General features: G+C 34.3%; 1 gene segment (V, D, J or C); it reads right to left on the reverse strand.

Moving 5' to 3' along the window:
* LOC115156976 (T-cell receptor alpha chain C region-like) overlaps window positions 1-13650 on the reverse strand; it is a 52368-nt gene extending 38718 nt beyond the window's left edge. The window contains 1 exon segment of the C gene segment in view: window positions 13309-13650. Within this exon segment, the coding sequence occupies window positions 13309-13324 (16 nt within the window).
* Window positions 13651-21577: the final 7927 nt, after the last annotated feature.

Genomic DNA, 21577 nt, shown 5'->3' on the forward strand with positions numbered 1-21577 from the left:
CTGTCTATGCTGAAAAGATGCTCATAGTTTGTATTCAACAAATTGAGGTTGAATGAAGAATATAATAACTAATATAGATGTAATGATATTCACTACCAGCTATGTTCTGAGCCTATTACAGCCTGGTTTATGTAAATTCAAAACAAAAATAGATTACTTAATCAAGAATGCCATTTTGACATGTTTTCTCATGGTAAAAATATAGACCTTTTTCTTTGATTGTATTATATGAAGTAACAAAGCTTGTTTGACTTATTTTACTGGCTGAAGTACACAGAATTAGCTCAACTGCACCCCCAAAATTGTAACATCTGAAAATGATGGGGTTTACACCAGAGCTCAGTAGTTACAGCACCACTTTCTAACAAAATTAACAATTTGATGCTCTGTAAATCAATTTATTGAATGTAATAAAATTAATTGATTGTTTGATACATTTTCATGAACTTACTTGATTGTATAATTAGTTGGGTTCCAACTCCAAATATGATCTTATTTCCAGTATTCACACAGCCAATGGCCTCATGACAAAAACACTACCTGTTGACATGATTTCACTGACCATCTGATCATAGGCCTACAGTAAGATTTATTTTCCATATATATTTTATCAAGATTGTCAATACTCTCACTGCTACACTAATTTCTGATAAAGATAATATCATTTCAACCTGGCTGAACAATAACTTCAGTAACCTGCCCAAAGTAGATTTTGTTCCATCCATCATTCACATCATTTGAAATGTTCAATACCCACTGCATCATTACAAATGAACCCAATAAAGGTTTGTTTCTGCTGTCAAATGAATGTGTGTATATATATATATATATATATATATATATATATATATATATATATATAAATACTCACTTGTTTCAATTACCAATTTAGTTCCTGCTCCAAATACGACTTTCTGGTTGTTAGTAATCACACATTGAATTAGACCTCAACAATAACCTACTTCACAATCTACTTCAGATTAGAATTGTGTGATGGTTTCTAAAACATCCATAAATGCATCTACAGAATCATTTCCATATCAGTTGTTACTAAATGTTTTTTTATGAATATGTTCGGACAGTGGGTAAATATATCCCTATACTATTTTGCTTGTCTATTTGTTTAGAAGCATTTCATGCATGAAAAAAATGTCTTAACAGACATCGTACATCATATTACATTAGAAAGCAAGGAATGTTGAGAGTTGATTGTTTTGAATTTGAGGATTGCATGCTTTCTAGTGTATATGAGGACATTTACATTTGCATTTGTGTAACAAACAAGACTTGTAACGAATTGATATTCTCTTGATGGAAGTGGTAAAAGATTATCTTACTAGATTCTATAAATAGTTGTGTTCCACTTCCAAAGATCAGATTCCATGTTCCATCATTCACACATGGCCGATCAAAAAACGTTGAGGTTTTTTTGCAATCCTTTTTTGAAAATGTTATGTACTTGGAATATATTTGGAATACTTATTGGGGAAAAAAACATCTTTGTGCCAAGTCCAAATATAACTTTGCTGTCTCCATAAGTCACACATTGTTGCAAATCTTAGCAATTACTGGTACAAGTTACTGTCTAGTTTAAACAAAATTGTATTACAAAGGAGACAACATAATCATGGTAGTTTGGTTGGATTACATTGATTATTTGGGTGTCTGCACTGTAAATATACAGTATAAACACATATTATAGTAGTGGGATAGTATAATTTGTGTTATTTTTTACAATAGAAAGTATATACAGTATCTCCCGTGTATAATCAGCTAGAAGCACTCACTTGTCTCAATGAATAGTTTAGTTCCAGATCCAAATAGGACTTTCTGGATCCCAGATGCAGTCACACAATACATCAAGCCTGATCAATAACCATCTTCACCAATTTAGTGTAATCAGTTTAAAATGCAAGGCTTGTCAGAGACAAGGACTTAGAATGTATGGTAGTATTTGATTGTTATTGTAAGAAATATCAGATTCAACATTTTATTTCTGTAAAGTAAAAGTATTTTCAGAAATGTGAAATGGTGAGTGAAATGTAGTTCCTTAGTAGATTGTATTGACAGTGTCGTTCCACTGCCAAAGATCAGTCTTTGTGTCCCAACATTCATACGACATAACAGAAACACTGGGATTGGGACCACTCAAATATTTTACTTTAAAATGTTTGCGAAGTAGGATACTGTTTTTAAATCAGACTGATTTAGGTTGTTGATAATTTCCCTTCAAACACATTGAGTTCCTTTAACATTGCCATAAATCATCAGCGTGATGTGTTGTGTCATCTGTGATTAACAGAATCTACCAAGGTCAGGAATTACTCACTGGTTTCAATGATCAATTCAATTCCTGTTCCAAAAATGACCTTCTTCAGTCCAGAGTCAGTCACACAATGATTGGGCCTTAACCAAAAAGTAATTGTATGCAGCATGCATACTGTAATAAAGATTATCTTGCTTAAATAATGTTAGGTATATATAAATTAAGTCTCCGGATTAATCCAATTAGATATTTAATCACTCTTCCATCTACATCCAATATTTGTTTAGAAGATTGACAATTAAAATATTGTTTATTGATTGATCTACAGAATATTTATTTTTCAAGAGATCAACCTAGTTAACTAATTCTCAACCTTACCTAAAGCACTGTTAAATATGATTTGTTTCATAAAACACACTAGATTTATGACACTTAATCCCACTATCTTGTTTATACACTTACTTAAATTGACATTCAACATTGTTACATTACCCCAACATGACATAAATATTCAATTAAATGAACTTACTTGAGTCAACAATTATTTTTGTACCTGATCCAAACATTATTTTTAGGCCATCAGTCACAACTACAACTCACATTACATGAACCTTTTGGCAAAATACTAGTTCATCCTCTAATAATGGTGAAACTTAGCTGTAAAAACACACTGAAAATATATAAAACAATATTAAAAATGAACTTACTTGAGTCAACTATTAATTGTGTGCCTGCCCCAAAGATAATTTTACTGTTGCCACCACCAGCAGTCACACAACATGAACCCACAGCACATAAACTATAAAGCAAAAGTACCTTGATTTACGGATCCTTCAACTCAACATTTGATTTGTACATTATTTCCCAGTAATATTTAGAAATATTATAAATTAACAGCGATCCTAAAATAATTGACAATGTATGTGCAGTAATGTGAATTTACTTGAGTTGACACTCAACTTTGACCCCTTCCCCTTACATTACATGAATATTGAATTAAATGAACTTACTTGAGTCGACTATTAATTTTGTGCCTGATCCAAAGAGGATTTTTCGGCCATCAGTAGTCACACAACTAGAACCCACATTACATAAACCTTTTGACAAAAGAATACTGTAGTTCATATTTTAAGAATGGTGAAAATACTACACTGAAAAATATACTGAACTTGTACACAGTTTAGAATCTTTTTCCTCAACATTGCATGTTTATAAAAAGTGAACTTACTTGAGTCAACTATTAATTTTGTGCCTGTCCCAAAGATGATTTTATCGAGGCCACCAGTAGTCACACAACACGAACCTACATTACATAAACTACTATGCAGCAAAATTACTTTGATCTATGGATTCTTTAAGTCAGATCTTTTTAAAAATTTTATTCCAGTAAGTACTTCTTGTTGTGAGCCTCTGTTACCATATCAGTAAGATGAGACAATGACTTGCTTTGTTGGACTGAAGAGACATGGCAATGTCCCTAACTACAATTTTTCTGCATGTTTGGGGCGCTATTGATGTAATACTTACTGGTTTCAATAACTAGTTTGGTCCCTGTTCCGAAGATTACTTTTCTGCTTGTTTAAGTCACACAATGCATCTGCCTTGAACAATATCTATGAAGGACCTTTTCTTACACAGTAACAAGACAGATTTTAGTGAGCTGCAACAATAGATACGTTGAGAATCTGTAAACATTTCTTTCCCTCCCAAAATGATTTTGCCTGATTATTTTGTCTTTGTCTGAAGTTGAGAATCTGGTTATCCCTAACACTGTTGTTCTACTTCCAAATACCACTAATAAATACTAACATAATATTGTTTTTATAATGTGAAGGGTTACACACTTGTTAAATTGCAGAACCATGATTAATCCATTATTTTAATTTACATTTGCACTCACGTGACTCAATGGTCAGCTTTGTTCCTTGACCGAATATGACTTTGCTCCCACTTGTCACACAGTGCTTGACACCTTAACAATTTCTCATGTACATAAATGGTCTTTACATTTTGGTTGACTAAATCTATCAGTTTGCATGCTTTTTTTACAACACTAAAAACTCATTAAACAAATTCAATAGCCATAACTTGTTCAAACCTTCTGTTAAATCTAGTATAACATTTAGACTGTGATTACTGGCACAATGAACAAAAAAAAGTATTAACTTACTGGATTGAATTATTAATCTTGTGCCTGTCCCAAAAATAATCTTGTCACCAACTCCAGTAGTCACACAGCATGATTCCACATGACATAAACTGTACAGGGTCTATGCTTACAAGAATTAGGTCAATTCAGTCAATTCAGGAAATGACCATTTAATAATTTAAAAAGGGACGTTTATTTTCAATTATAATTTTTTAACTCTTGATCTGAAATGTAGTTTTACTACCTGAATTGACTATAATGAAGTGTAACCGGCCCCCAACTCTGACTTGAACTACTCGTAGTTGGAATAAAAACATCATAGCACATGATCAATTAGCACAAAAAACAAACAGGTATAACACCTGTAGTACAATGTAAATAGACCACCTTTTAAGCTTTTTGTCACTAATGTGATTCATTTAATGAACTTACTTGAGTCAATTATTAATTTTGTGCCTGTCCCAAAGATGACTTTGTTGACTCCAGCAGTAGTCACACAACATGAACCCACATTACATAAACCTTTAACAAAAGACTAGTTCGTCTTATAAAGGCTAAGAGCATTTAACTGGAAAATACACTGAAACAGTTTAGCTTTTTTGCCCCCCCAAATAATTTTGAAATACAAACTTACTCGTATCAACTATTAGTTTTGTGCCTGTTCCAAAGATGATTTGGTTGAATCCACCACTAGTCCCACAACATGAACTCACAATACATAAAACTTTTATCACAAGACTAATTCATCTTCTAAGTAGTGGGAAATGAGTTCACTGTGAATCAGACTGAAAACATTAGGCCAAATACTGTGTGGATCAGTTTAACATAGGAACGATGGACTTGGATTTTTTTGATTTCATACACATTTGGATCACTTTGAAAATTGCTCTTTTAAAATATGGATATGATATCAATTATTCATCTTTATTGCCAACATTGTTTGTCTGTTTCTGTGTAATCACATTATTTACCATAAACTGCCTCATTATATGAGAAACTTTGCAACAACATCAATACGATTAAACAATGATCTGGCTTGTTGGACCAAAGGGATAAGACGATGTCACTAACTATTCTCTTTCTACATGTTTTGTGATCAAAAGCTATTCTCAATGTAATACTTACTGGTTTAATAATCAGTTTGGTCATTGATCCACATTTTCGGACACAGCAACAGCACAGATCTTAGTCAGCTTCACCAATACGTCATTTTAAAAACAAAGCTAGAACTACAAGTAACTTTTTTCCATCTACAGTATATGAGTAATATTGGACATTCAATCAATATGCTATGTGGATGCGATACCATAGAGTAGGCTATTTTATGGTATATCAACTCAGCTCAGACTAATCTGTTACATGGATTTTAATTGTTTTCCCCAATATTCAAACAATATTTAAACAATATTAAAAATGAACTTACTTGAGTCAACTGTTAATTGTGTGCCTGTCCCAAAGATAATTTTACCGGTGCCAACACCAGTAGTCACACAACATGAACCCACAGCACATAAACTATAAAGCAAAAGTACTTTGATTTATGGATCCTTAAACTTAACATTTGATTTGTAATCACAGTATTTCCCAGTAACTACTTCATAATATGAGCCTTAATGTTACTAATCACTCATACGATGTTGTTTTCAGGTTAAACGATGACTTGATTAATTGGACTACTTATTTTCTGCATGTTTGGGGCACTAGACAAATTATGTACTACTTACTGGTTTCAATAATTAGTATGGTCCCTGTTCCAAAAATGACTTTACTGCTTGACAGAGTCACACAACGCATCTGCCTTGAACAATATCTATGAAGGACCTTTTCTTACACAGTAACAAGACAGATCTTAGTGAGCTGCAACAATATACAACTAAACAAAGCTGGAACAACAGTGCTTCTGTTACATTCAAATAATATTTGCGTGATTATTTTGTCTTTGTCTGAAGTTGAGAATCTGGTTATCCCTAACACTGTTGTTCTACTTCCAAATATCACTAATAAATATTCATATAATATAGTTTTAATGATGTGAAAGGTTGCAGAACCATGATTAATCCAATATTTTAAATTGCATTTGCACTTACGTGAGTCAATGGTCAGCTTTGTTCCTTGACCGAATATGACTTTGTTCGCACTTGTCACACAGTGTTATATCCCTTAGCAATTACTCATGGACACAACTTGGGACACAAATGGTCTTTAGATTTTGGTTGATTAAATCTCTGTTTGCATACATGGACTTGTTTTACAACATTATGGATTTTTTTTTAAATTAACCTCGATCATTCAAAAGGCAGGTATTTATCCTAACTTGTGTTAAATCTGTTGAATCTAGTATAACTTTTAGACAGTGATTATTGGCACAATAAAATAATTTACTTACTGGATTCAATTATTAATCTTGTGCCTGTCCCAAAGACAATCTTGTCACCACCTCCAGTAGTCACACAGTATGTATCCACATGACATAAACTGTACATGGTCTTTGCTTACAAGAATGAGGTAAATTCAGTCAATTAAGGAAATGAAAGTAAATTACAATTCAAGAAATTAAAAGGGATATTTATTTTCAATTATGATTTTTAAATGATTGATCTGACATTTTATTTTACGACCTGAATTGACTGGAATGAAGTGTAACCGGCCCCCAACTCTGACTTTGACTACTGATAGTTGGAATAAAAACAAATAGCACATTATCAATTAGCACAAAAAACGATCAGGTATAAAAGCTGTAGTACTATGTAACATGTTACTGCACTGTATTTGGTGTCTGCATGTGTAAATCTATGTAAATAGGCCACTAAGGTTTTAGTCACTAATGTGATTAATTTAATGAACTTACTTGAGTCAAATATGAATTTTGTGCCTGTCCCAAAGATGACTTTGCTGACAGTAGTCACACAACATGAACCCACATTACATAAACTTTTTAGCAAAATACTAGTCCATCTTCTAAGGCTAAGAGCGTTTCACTTAAAAAATACACTGAAACTCTTTAAACAGTTCAGATTTTTTTCCCCCCCAAAATGATTTTGCCTGATTATTTTGTCGTCTTTATCTGAAGTTGAGAATCTGGTTATCCGTAACACTGTTGTTCTACTTCCAAATACCACTAATAAATACTAACATAATATTGTTTTTATAATGTGAAAGTTTGCACACTTGTTAAATTGCACAACCATGATTAATCCAGTCTTTTAAATTGCATTTGCACTTACGTGAGTTAATAGTCAGCTTTATTCCTTGACCAAATATGACTTTGTTCGTGCTTGTCACACAGTGTTATATTCCTTAGCAATTACTCATGGACACAACTTCGGACACAAATGGTCTTTACATTTTGGTTGAATAATTCTATCAGTTTGCATACATTAACTTGTTATACATTAGTTCACAAAACTATGGACTGATAAAAAAATATAACTTACTTGAGTTCACTATTAATTGTGTGCCTGTCCCAAAGATGATTTTGAATCCACCCGTATTCACACAACAAGAACCCACATTACATAAACCTCTTAGCAAAATATTGTTCTCATCTGCTAGGGAATTGATTTGTTCACTGAAACAATACCTTGTTTATAGTCAATTAAAACTGTGTGAATCACTCAATAGAAAAACAACAGACTGATTTGACACTTTTTGGATAACTTTTAAGGTCTAAATGTCTGTTTTGCATTTCAATTAATTACCTAATGACGTGATTTGTCCAAACGATCTTTAACACAATATTGAAATGAACTTACTTGAGTTAACTATTACTTTTGTGCCTGTTCCAAAGATGATTTTGTTGGCTCCTTGAGTCACACATCAAGAACCCACATAGCATAAACCTAGAATGTCTTTAATAAGTGGACATTCACTGAAATAATACCTTGAAAATAGTAAAAACATGATTATTTTGTGTTTATCAGAATTGTGGATCTGTGATCTTATTTCAATGACGTAACATATCTATTAAACCATATTCTGCAGCATTTTATCAAGATAATGATCAATGGATTAATGTTCACAGAATAATAATCAATACCACGTCTAGAGGTCCTCTTTGGAGAACATTTGGGAAGCTTATTTATATAACTATTTCAAGAGAAAATGTAAGATATTGCATTTAGAATACTTTGGGAGTAATACTATCATTTTACAACACATATACGTGGTCAGACAAACCATTTTAAGGTGAAGGATTGGTATAAGTATGAGCTACAGTTTTAATATCTGTTTTAAATCTTACTTGATTCCACAAAAACTGTTGTTCCACTTCCAAAGATCAGCTTTTGGGTTCCAGTATTCACACACTAACTAAAGGCTTAACAAAAACAGCAGACCCCCAACAGCAGAGCTTCTAACTCATCATAATCAATATTCACATACAGTGAATACACTGTTATATAGTTTGTTTTTGTATTTTGCTTATGTTATTGTATTCTTAAATGACCCAACTATGATTCATGTCATATTATTAATGAATTTTCACTTACTTGAGTGAATGATCAGCTTTGTTCCTTGACCAAGTATGCATTTATTCCCGTATTACACAGTGTTAATAACCATAGCAATTTGTCATGGAGTGATTTTTAAACACACCGTTTTTATTGACTGACTATCTGACTCTAATTGAAGCACAACATATTGAAGCATATTTTGACATAATGTATGTTTTTGGGGTAGTTATTTTGTTTTGAAAAATATCTCAGGCACATACAGTTAACTTTAATCCTTTTCCAAACACTAACTTTTGTCCCACAGTCACACACTTATATATCCATGTCCTACCGTAGCTAACTATGGTGAACATGGTGGACTTATTGATCATTGCAATAGCTACCTGTCTTTCAGTATATTCAAATCTATTTCACCCTCTTTTACATAGGCCTGTATAAAGTAATATTTCACTACAATTTTCAAATATTAAATGCATTTTATTACTGATTACTGAGTGAAGGGGGAAATGTATGAACTTACTGGATTCAATAAGTAATCTGGTGCCTGTCCCAAAGATAAGCTTGCCAGAACCAGCTCCAGAAGTCACACAACATGAATCCACACAACATAAACTGTACACTGTCTATGCTGAAAAGATGCTCATAGTTTGTATTCAACAAATTGAGGTTGAATGAAGAATATAACAACTAATATAGATTTCATTATATTCACTAATAGCTATGTTTTAAGTCTATTTTAGTCTGTTTTAGGTCAATTCCTTACAATTGATTACATAATCACTACATCATCAAGAATGCCATATTGACATGTTTTCTCATGACAAATGTAGATCTCTCTTTCTTAGATAATATTATATAAGGTAAAAACGTTTGTTTGACTAATTTCACTGGTTCAAGCACATCATAAATAGCTCAACTGCACCCCTAAAATCTGAATTGCTGGAGTTGACACCAGACCTCAGGAGTTACAGCACCCCCCTTGAACAAAATAAACAATTCAATTGATGCTCTGTATATCAATTAATCAAATGATTGGAATGAATACAGGCATAACCCCTTACCAAGAAGACTTTTTGATACAGTTATATACTCATTTTAGGGAGATATTTGTTTCTAGTTTAAAATCCAATGGACATTTAAAGAAATCAAAACAATAACTTAATCAATGAATGAATAGAGGTTCTTACTTGTCTCAATTATTAGCTTTGTTCCTGTACCAAATGTAAGCTTCCCTCCAGAGTTAGACACACAGTGGTACATTGCAATACATTTACAACATGCTTTACTCGATGGTCTTCTTTTCATTTTTCTAAACGTCCTTATTTCTCATGAACAACTTATTAGGAAGTTGTAAAAATGCGCAGTATTTTGTTTTATTTACCAGATTCAACTAACATTTGGGTTCCATTTCCAAAGATAAGCCTGTTACCATCACACAGTATTTTGTTTTACTTACCAGATTCAACTAACAATTGGGTTCCATATCCAAACATAATCCTGTTACTATTCCCCCTTGTCACACAGTGTTTTGTTACCAGCTAAAAACCAGATGCCAAATTCGAACATGACAAAATAATGGAATAGTGTTTTAAAATAGTGTGATGTTTTTTATATTAACTCCCTCTACTTCATGTACAGTATATTTACAGTGAATTACAGATTTTACTTACGTGTCTCTACAATCACTTTAGTTCCACTTCCAAAAATAAGCTTGTATCCCCCCTGGGCAGACACACTGAGCTACACACCTTACCAAATACTCTAAAATGTGCGTGTGATAGAGGGTAGACCAACTACCAATATGTAATCATTCTAACAAGGTAAATTACAGGAAATGGTAAATAATCAATTAACCTTTTATAGATGTGAAGATTTTAAGCTCGTACCACACCAATAGTGTAATGCATTTTGTCACATTACTCTGTATCAATCAGCATACTTGATCATGTAAGGCTACAGTCATCATGATGTTACCACACACATACTTATTTCATAATGCCATAATTAAACCTTCATTTCTGTCCTTATTTCTACGTAGAACTTCACACAAACCTCTGAGCAACACTATATCGAAGCTTATTATTTCACATGCTTATAGACATGCAAAACCATGAAAATACTGTACTTACTGCTTAATACTAGTAGCCTTGTGCCTCTCCCAAAAATGATCTTTGTACCGGCATCATTCACACAGCCTAACACACCAGTATATAAACTCCCAATGCATTGGTCATCTCATCTCAGCATAAAACACTTCAAATTACAACCTGTTCAAACTGATTCAGTATAAAATCAGTACAAAAAAAATATAAAAATAAGTTTAAATGATTATGATGGATACATCACCTACCAGTATTTATGAACAGTTTGGTTCCACTACCAAATACAAGTTTTCCTGCTGACCCAGTATTCACACACCATTAAACTGCAGTACAATTACTGCAGTTTGTTGTGCACTTATATAATACTGTAAGTCTTCAGACGAGACAATGCATTTTTAACTCACTCTCAGATATATCTTGAAATCACTCAACAAACCAACTTTAGGTTGTCATTTGAATAGATGTTCTGCCCTTTATCCACACAAAGCCAACACTGTAGTTAGTTTAGGCTACTGTTACCTGAGTTGTGTATCGCAATATGTATTTAATTACAGTAGTTGTTAAGGAAAAGTCCCAGTGATGTTATACTTGAAATAATCTCACCTTTCTCTACAAACAGTTGAGTCCCACGTGCAAAAGTAATTTTGTCACTTGTTCTTGTCACACAGTGTATTCTTGCTCACTAAAAACCTGATTTGCCCAGAGTTCCTGACTAGACATTTTAAGTCACTATTTTAAGTAACTTCTCACTATTAAGTTCTGGTTACCCAATGGAAACAACATCCAAAAAAGTAAAATGTAGCAACATAGAACATTTTGTTAACTTTTTAAGAGAACATTAAGTGAGTTTTTGGGGTTAAATCCAAATAATTCCATATATTTTACTGTTGGGAATACATTTCATTCAGTATTTAAGCGAGAAATATATTAAACTTACGTGTCTCTACAATAATTTTTGTTCCACTCCCAAAAATAAGCTTTACTCCCCCCTGGTCATTCACACTGAGATACAGACCATGACGATTACTCTGCACTAAAAATGTACCATTTCCAAATCATCTTTTCATAGATAACAAAATGCTAAATATGGACTGAAATTAAAACTTTAAATGTTTAAATATTAAGTGATATTATAATGCTTTTTGCTACATTCTACTGAATGAATTGGAATTATTTTATCAGCTAAGCCTAATGAAGTTACCACACACATACTTATTTCATAATGCCATGATGAAACCTTAATATCTGTCCTTATATCTATGTAGAACTTCACACAAACCTCTGAGCAACACCATATCAAAGCCTCTTTTCCTTTCTTACATGCTTATAGACATTCAAAACAATGAAAATACTGAACAAGGACTGCATGATAGTTTTCAAAAAGGCAGTTTGACCTTCTTTCTAAAGCAAACTGTACTTACTGCTTAATACTAGTAGCCTTGTGCCTCTCCCAAAAATGATCTTTGTACCGACATCATTCACACAGCCTAACACACCAGTATATAAACTCCAAATGCATTGGTTATCTCATCTCAGCAGAAAACAGTTGGAAATTACAATCTGAATCTGTCCAAACTGATTCGGTATTAAATCAATGCTAAAAATAAACAAATAAGTTTAAATTATGATGATGGATACATCACCTACCAGTATTTATGAACAGTTTGGTTCCACTACCAAACACAAGTTTTCCTGTAGTCCCAGTATTCACACAGCATTAAACTGCAGTACAATTACTGCAGTTTGTTGTGCACTTATATAACACTGTAAGTCTTCAGACGAGACAATGCATTTTTAACTCACTCTCAGATATATCTTGAAATCACTCAACAAACCAACTTTAGGTTGTCATTTGAATAGATGTTCTGCCCTTTATCCACACAAAGCCAACACTGTAGTTAGTTTAGGCTACTGTTACCTGAGTTGTGTATCTCAATATGTATTTAATAACAGTAGTTGTTAAGGAAAAGTCCCAGTGATGTTATACTTGAAATAATCTCACCTTTCTCTACAAACAGTTGAGTCCCACGTGCAAAAGTAATTTTGTCACTTGTTCTTGTCACACAGTGTATTCTTGCTCACTAAAAATCTGATTTGCCCAGAGTTCCTGAGTAGACATTTTAAGTCACTATTTTAAGTAACTTTTGACTATTAGGTTTTAGTTACCTAATGGAAAAACATCAAAATAAAAAAAACATTGTATGAACACAGAATGTTTTGTAAACTTTTTAAAAATATATTAACTCTGAGTTTTTGGGGTTAAATCCAAATAATACCATATTTTCTGCTGTTGAAAATGCATTTCATTCAGTATTTAAGCAATAAATATATTAAACTTACGTGTCTCCACAATCATTTTTGTTCCACTCCCAAAAATAAGCTTTCCTCCCACCTGGGCATTCACACTGAGATACAGACCATGACGATTACTCTGCACTAAAAAATGTCCACTTCCAAATCAGCTTTTCATACATAACAAAATGCTAAATATGAATTGAAATAAAAAATGAAGATGTTTAAATATGAACTCATATGATTATGCATTTTGTTACATTCCTCTGTATCAATTGGCATACTTTTATCATCTAAGCCTACGATCATCATGAAGCTACAGCACATACTTATTTCATAATGCCACGATGAAACCTTACTATTTGCCCTTATTTCTATGCAGAACTTCACACAAACCTCTGAGCAACACCATATGAAAGCCTCTTTTCCTTTCTTACATGCCTATAGCCATGCAAAACCATGAAAATACTGAATAAGGACTGCATTATATTATTCAAAAAGGCAGTTTGACCTTTTTAAAGCAAACTGGGTTTACCGCTTAGTGCCAGTAGCCTTGTGCTTCTCTCAAAAACAATAGCATCATTCACAAGCCTGACACAATGAATAGTTCACCTCATCTCAGCAGAAAACAGTTGGAAATTACAATCTGAATCTGCCCAAACTGATTCGGTATTAAATCAATGCTAAAAAGATACAAATAATTAAAATTACGATGATGGATACATCACCTACCAGTATTTATGAACAGTTTGGTTCCACCACCAAATATAAATTTTCCGTTTGTTCCAGTAGTCACACAGTGTTAAACTGCAGTACAATTACAGAAGGTTGTTGTGCACCTATACAATATTGTAAGACTTCATGAGACAATGCATTTTTAACTCACTCTCAGATATATCTTGAAATCACTCAACAAACCAACTTTAGGTTGTTATTTGAATATTGAATATAGATGTTTAAAAGCCAACACTGTAGTTAGCTTAGGCTACTGGTTACCTGATATATGTATCTCACTATTTATTTATCTACAGTATTTGTTTAAAATAAGTGTCCCAGTGATGTAAAACAATCTCACCTTACTCTACAAACAGTTGAGTTCCACGTGCAAAATACATTTTTTCACTTGTCGTCACACAGCGTATTTTTTTCTCACTAAAAACCTGATTTGCCTTGACTTTGACTACATATTTTTAGTCACTATTTGAATTCACTTTTCACTATTAAGTTCATCTTAACCAACGGGAAAATATATTTAAAACAAATATATATGAAAAACATATGAACACACAGTTTTGTTGACTTTTTAGGATTATATTTAGCTAATTTTTTTAAATTTGAAAATCAAATCATTTGTTTGTTAGGAATGCATTTGATAGCATTTAAGCAACAAAAATATTAAACTTACGTGTCCCCACAATCATTTTGATTCCATTCCCAAAATATATCTTTCCTGCCCCCTGAGCATTCACACTGAGATACAGACCATGACAATTACTCTCTACTGACAACGGACCATTTCCAAAATCAGCTTAGAAAACAAAAATCTAATTGAAAAGAAAAATCTAAATATGTTATGAAATTTAAACTGAAGATGTTTAAGTAGTAAGTATTAAGCATTGAGCAGAAGAGCGGATTTTAACGCATAAACAGTTTATTCCCAGTAACGTTGTAAAATGAATTTCAGAGAGAGCTATATTCTCCACTGTTGCATAGCTGAGAAATTACACAATATTGAAAACAATAAGTAATACTTACGGGATTGCACAATGACATTCACTCCAGATCCAAAAATCAGCTTATTGTTAGAGCCAGCCAACCACAGTGCTACACTCCTGTACACAAATCCTCTTCTTCACTACAGGGTCAACAAAACAGTTTTAGGGTCAAGTCAAAGACATTATTCAAGATATACCAAGCAATCTCAGTCAGTATTTTAGTCACATACAAGAATTTGAAAAACAAAAACTTCAAAACTTCAGATAATCAGAGCAATATGAATGTGGTTCATAACATACTGTACAATACTTCACAATGCATAATTTATAGTAATATATCTTGCAATGTGCACATGCAAGTATCAGATAATTTAAATATCCACCTAGTGATTTTCATATATTCCACCTGCAAGAACTCTACATAACTACATAAATCTTTTGATGCACTTACATGACTGCAGCTCTTCTGTTCCTTTGAGAAATGAAGTCCTTGGCTGAGGAAAAGCTCTCACACTGCAAATTCTCAAAACAAACACAGTTAGTGTCACCAATGCACCATTACTTGATTGTTTTACATTGTCTTAGATACATACATAGCCACTGCACCTCTAAACTGTGTTTCAAATTAATGTGTAATATTTACTATATGATCTTTGGATAACTGTAATTAAATAAAGTACCTTTAAGTCTTTGTGTGCTCTTTACTGAATACCGGCATGTTCTTCCATTCAGGACTCATTTATACTTCTCTTTATCATACATCTTTGTCTTGCAGGAAATGATCAGGATATCAGATATATAATGTACATACCTTTGACCTACTGGCCTACATTGCTCCACTGAAGAGACAACAAATTCAAAGCCTCACCTGTGGCCTACATTAGGTAGACCTTGGTCTTGTGTGCCAGTCTCAGTGTTGAAAGAGATCAGGGAGACCTAGGAAAGGTTTAGACTTTCAACACCATAGTTTTTAGGACCAGTTGTTGGCTACTCGACCATGTGTGTGGAGAAAAGATCAGGTTGAGTCCCAAATGGAACCCTGTTCCCTATATAGTGAAGTACTTTTGACCTGGGCTCATAGGGCCTCTAGATGTGTACTACATGTGCATCTCCACCAAAATGTACCAATAACATGAAAAATATGATGTATTTATTCATTTAATAAAACACTTGAACACCAAAAAGCTGCAAATTCACAAGCAAAATGTATTACGGTGGTTCAATTGATCATATAGAAGATACACAACTGAAAACACAATACTGCATGACATTTTTCCCTCACATCATCTCTCTATGCCTCCTTCTCAAAATGCATCAGAGGAGAAGGAACCAGAAGGAGACAAGATACAATAAGATACACGCAGTGAAGCAATACCCAGGGCCCAGTTTTTCAAAAGTTTTCTGGATTTGGCCTATCGGATAGGATTACGTGCATGGAAATAGAATGAATAGAATGGACAAATCGTTGACTTGAATGGGGATTCCCGTTCCTGTCAGTCTATTTCTATGCATTTAATCCTATCCAATAGGCGAAATCCAGACAGATAACTTTTGAAAAACTGAGCCCAGGTGATTTAGTGGTCACAATGTCAACGGAGGAAAATACATTTACAACCAGCAGAGGGCAACATCATCTCATATTTTAAAATGTGCACTTCTCTACTAAATCTGAAGGCCTAATGATTAGTCCGAAGCAAATGTTTCTGGTGAACCGGAGTCTGACAACTACTTTCCAACCATTTTAGTCATTTTTTAGACATCCACCTTTTCACGTTCATAATGGTTTAGATTAGAATAAAAAAAGCTGTGTCTGTTTATTTCAATACATTTACAGCTCCCATTTACGATTATAAAATGTTTGACTGATATCAGACACACATGTAGTTGCAAATGACTTTCATAATACAATTCATCAACCATTATAAGGTGTGTGTTTCTCACTATCATGTGTGTTTCTCGCTATTGTCACTTCTTGAGCACGCATGCAAATAAAGTAACTGATGGAGCCATTTCTTGGAAGTCAAGGTGTCTGATAGATCTTTATCTGTTCATTTGGTTTGACTGTTCATATGGTTTCAATGTACTGGTGAAAATGTGGTTTAAATTCTCTATTGACAGGTTTTGTGCATTTAGAAACAACTGCAAGGTATCCACGTACATAACTTGATCAATGTACAATGACATTATTGTTTGAAATCATTTTTGGAGTCTTTATACACTTGATGACAACTTGCAGTTAAATATATAATACAAGTAAATAGAAATAATATAACATAATATAAAATGATATAGAACATAAAATGTAATCTAATGTTCAATAGCAAACAATCGCATGCATTACATGTGTATTTAGTATCTAGTATTTCCAAAATGTAAGCAGAGGTATTGCAGCATTCAACCCTGAAGAAGTCAGATACTAATATTGTTGAAGCTCTTGATAAAACCACAAGGCAGGTTTGACAAACTGGATGCAAAGCAGAACTGAAAAATAGGAGCCCAAGTGAAAATATGTCTGTAAATAGAATAATTGTGAATTATTCTGTAATGCAATCAAGCAAATTATTATATATGACATTTTTTCTTTACAGCTATCATTTAAATCAATTTATTCAAGTGAGAGTTCATCTCACTTACCTAGAACACCAGGGCCTTGACAGTAAACAGCACATTAAATGCCACGGCTTTGGCAAACAGCACTCTCAAACCATACACAACCAAGGATGTGAAGTTCATCTTGGTGTAATCTGTAAAAAAATACATGTTGTCATTTCAGTGTTTTGCACACTTAGACTTGCTGAAATTTAAACACGTGTTCATTATGCAGTAAATGTACGGCAGTACAATTGACTTTACGCCATGTTTTTACGAAGTGTAGCAAAGTATCACCAACCGGTATAGTTGGTGGTAGTAGCATTGTTGAGGGGTTCGTCTTTGCAATTGACAGAAACAGTTGTAGCCGTGGTGTTATCTGAAAGCCAATAAGTGATTATTAAAAGTTATTTCTCATCATATCATTTAATTCCATCTTTACCATTCTCGATGAATGATTGAGATGTTCATTGATAAATATACTTATTTAATTCATTGTTCAAAGCCACAGTAATAATGTGAGGTATTATTGTATATAAATTATTACAGTTAGACACATCTGTAGAATCATCTTTATCATCAACGCGCGGCTCGACGTTGCCATCCATCTCACAACGCTTGATATTCTCTTTGGAGAATCCGGCAAAGAAGTAGGTACGTGTGGAAGATAAAGCTGCCTTGGTTGTGCTGAGTTGGACAGTATCATTATTCCCCAGGATCAGATTCATGTTTTCCATCCTAGGAAAGAAGCCTGTAGCCAGGCACACCTTGGGCTGGTCATCATCCCCACTCGTGTGTAGTGGGGTGAGGATGGATAGTGTTGGGCGGGCAGCAATTCCATCTGGAAAATACAATAGGTTTAGGTTGATTTAAACATCTTGGTAAATATGCAGAAACACAAATAAAATGTTACGTCATACAATATATATAAAAAACAGGTACAAATATATGATCTAAATCAGGGAATGGGCAACTCATCATTATGGGGCCGCAGTTGCTCGCGGGTCAGCGTACCCACATCCCCACCCACCCACATTGCAAGCAAAACAATTTTTGTGACAGCAAAGACACATTCTCCAAGTTTTAGAGTACAGTTTGTGCAATTCTACACATTTTGCCATGCGGTGTAGAGAAAATGTTGCAGTTTTAAAGCAAGTTGTTGCAATTTAACACATTTTGCTTCAGATTCAGCAATTTTATAACAAATGTCATGTTATTCTACTCATTTTGCTATCGGGTGCAAGCGGAAAATAATATGTTTTACAGCAGATTTACTGCAAAACTACACATTTTTACACATTTGCCATAGGGTGTAGAGAAATGTTTGCCGTTTTTAATATGATTGAAATCTATGTGAGAATGAGTAACAAAATCAATGAGGGTCCCCCGGTCAGTGATTCAACCATGATAAAAAGTTTAGATAGCTGGCCACGAAACTAATTTGGCAATCTAAAAAATGTTAGCGGACATGGGCTAATTGACTGACTATCAGTGACTGACATAAGAGAAAAACTGCTGATGCACAGCCAAAGTTAGAAATTGCACTTTGCGTATTCTACTAATGTAACTTAGTAGAATACTAAGGGGGGGGGGATTGATCCTGGAGCCTTCAAAAGGGGGGCCGCCAGTTGCCCATCCCTGATCTAAATAGTCCAATGATAGTCTAACTAATATTTATTTTAATATCCAGATAATAAAATAATTCTGTATAATCTGATGGACAGTTTACTTTAAGTATTTCAGTAACTTAAATGATCAGACAAAGAAAATGAGAACTGGCCCCACATCACAAATCAACTTGTAACTTACAACATTATGTATTTTCTGTAAGATAAAACCACTTGGTGTGGTAGATTTAGGTGGTTCATATACTGAAATACTGAACGATTATCATTATTATTACCATTATCTATCCAGCGCAGGCTCATTGAGATAAATCTATTTTACATGAGACCTGGTACGAGACAGCAATAGCACAGCAATGTTATAAATCATTTGAAATGTTCAAAAACATATATTGTGATAACAGAGCTTGGTCCAAAACTAAAGCTTTTGTTGCACATTCACAGCCTGTTTGCAAATCTCATCTAAAAAATAAGGCTTTCTCCCAAAACATTTGTAACATAGGCTACTTGTATCAAATTAACACACTTTCACCCCCTAGATATTTTAGATTTTCACAAATTTCCTAATTAACATGTTCATTATTGCAAATTGAGAATTTACTTACTGGGTTTAACAATGAGATTGATGGCTTTTCCAAATATCAGTGGCACTGTGGAACATGTCAGTACAAAAACCTCTTACATTTGGTTTGTATAATTACAGCGTTATGTCACTTCCAAATACAGTTTGGGACTAATTGCAGAGTCAAGATGGCAACCTAGGACATGTTTAAGTTTAAACAAATATTTTCACACTTTCATAATCAAAGTTGTAAAACTAAGGCTAAGACCAACTTGAACAAATAACTAGATATATTGCCATGTTAGCAAAGATAATGAACTAACTACTTACCAAAACTGTAGTGCAATTTGTTTGTCCAGTAGTGTCAGGTGTCTTGTTCACTTTTAAGGTTCTGAACATAGAAATTATGTTGAGGGTTTTTGTACAACGCAACATGAATATTCAGTCACTGTGGTATCCCAGCCCACACTGTGAGAAAACGTAGCACAAAAACCAATACGCATTGATATCATCAACCTTTGGATAGGTGTCATAGAATGACAATGTTTCTTGATAGACAGGTAGAATTTCCTTAGCATTCTGAAAAGTTTAAAAAGTCAATGATAAAAAAACTGTTAAAACGTTTTTCTACGTTTTTTTTCTGTTTGTGAATCAGGCCCATTAGGGAAAAAGCCATTCAAGCACTGTCTGAACCCCCTTTAAAGCAGCAATCAGCAGTTGAAACAATAAAGCAACTCCCCGCCACTGTTTCGGTAGAAAGCTGAGGGATGGTGCTAGAGAAATGTAACCACTCTCAAATTCATAGACAGAGCAATGGATGCAAGGACTGACCATCCATGACATTTACATTTTAACCATGTTTTGAGGCTATATAGTTGTAGAAAAAGCTCATGGAGTTGGTGGAATAATCCTTTAATTCATTGCCACTTACTCAGCTGGGCCAGGGGAGCTTTAATTAGGTCAGGTGGAAATGTCCGACAGATCTCCACTCCATAAAGGGAAGAAATCACCATCACCTGATCTCGCTGCTTTCTCTTCCTTCACTCCGTCTAATCCAGAAGTTCTGTGCGTCCATGAATCCACCACAGACTACTCAGTAAATATACCACTTTATGGTTAAAGGAATTCCTGCCTCAGTCTCATCCATTCCTCTGTCACCTGACCACCTGTTCACCCTCACTGTCTGTCATCCTACCTGTCCAGCTACCCACACAGATTCCACTAATCTTTCATTGGTCCTTTGAGCCGGATGATGACGGAACCAAAGACAGGTGAAAAGGAAATGAAGGGGGAGAAGGAGGAATTGTCTCCACTGGAAGGAGGGAGAAAGGAAGAGAGAGCAGCGGAGGGAAAGGTCTTGGAACAAAGAAAAGATCCAGGAGCTAAGCCTAAAGTAACAAAGGCTTCATCCTCAACCACCAGTAGCACCAGGAGAACCAGGCAAGCACCTGGTTATCTTAAGGATTATGTGGCTGAGTTTCCCACATCCAAGGGCAAGCCCAACAGAGCTCAGTGGTGATGGATCAGCTGTCTGTTTCAGCCATCAACCATCCCCTCTGGGCCAATGACCAGAAACTGCTTTGGGGCAGGAAAGTGTTCTACAGGAAGAACCTATGGAGGAGGTAACTCCCACCGCACAGGTCGACCAGCTTCCTGAGACAGGCTCCGCTCACCCCTTAACTGAAGGGAAATTGTCAAGGCACTCTAGACGGAGTGAGAGTTCGACCAGTAGATACCCCTTTGGAAGTAGCCATGGCAGCCGCCATTCACTAGCCCTCAGCGAATCACAGACCGCTGTCCTACAAGAGAGGATGAAACTATTAGCG

Source organism: Salmo trutta, chromosome 21, assembly GCF_901001165.1.
Source record: "Salmo trutta chromosome 21, fSalTru1.1, whole genome shotgun sequence".
Classification (NCBI taxonomy): domain Eukaryota; kingdom Metazoa; phylum Chordata; class Actinopteri; order Salmoniformes; family Salmonidae; genus Salmo; species Salmo trutta.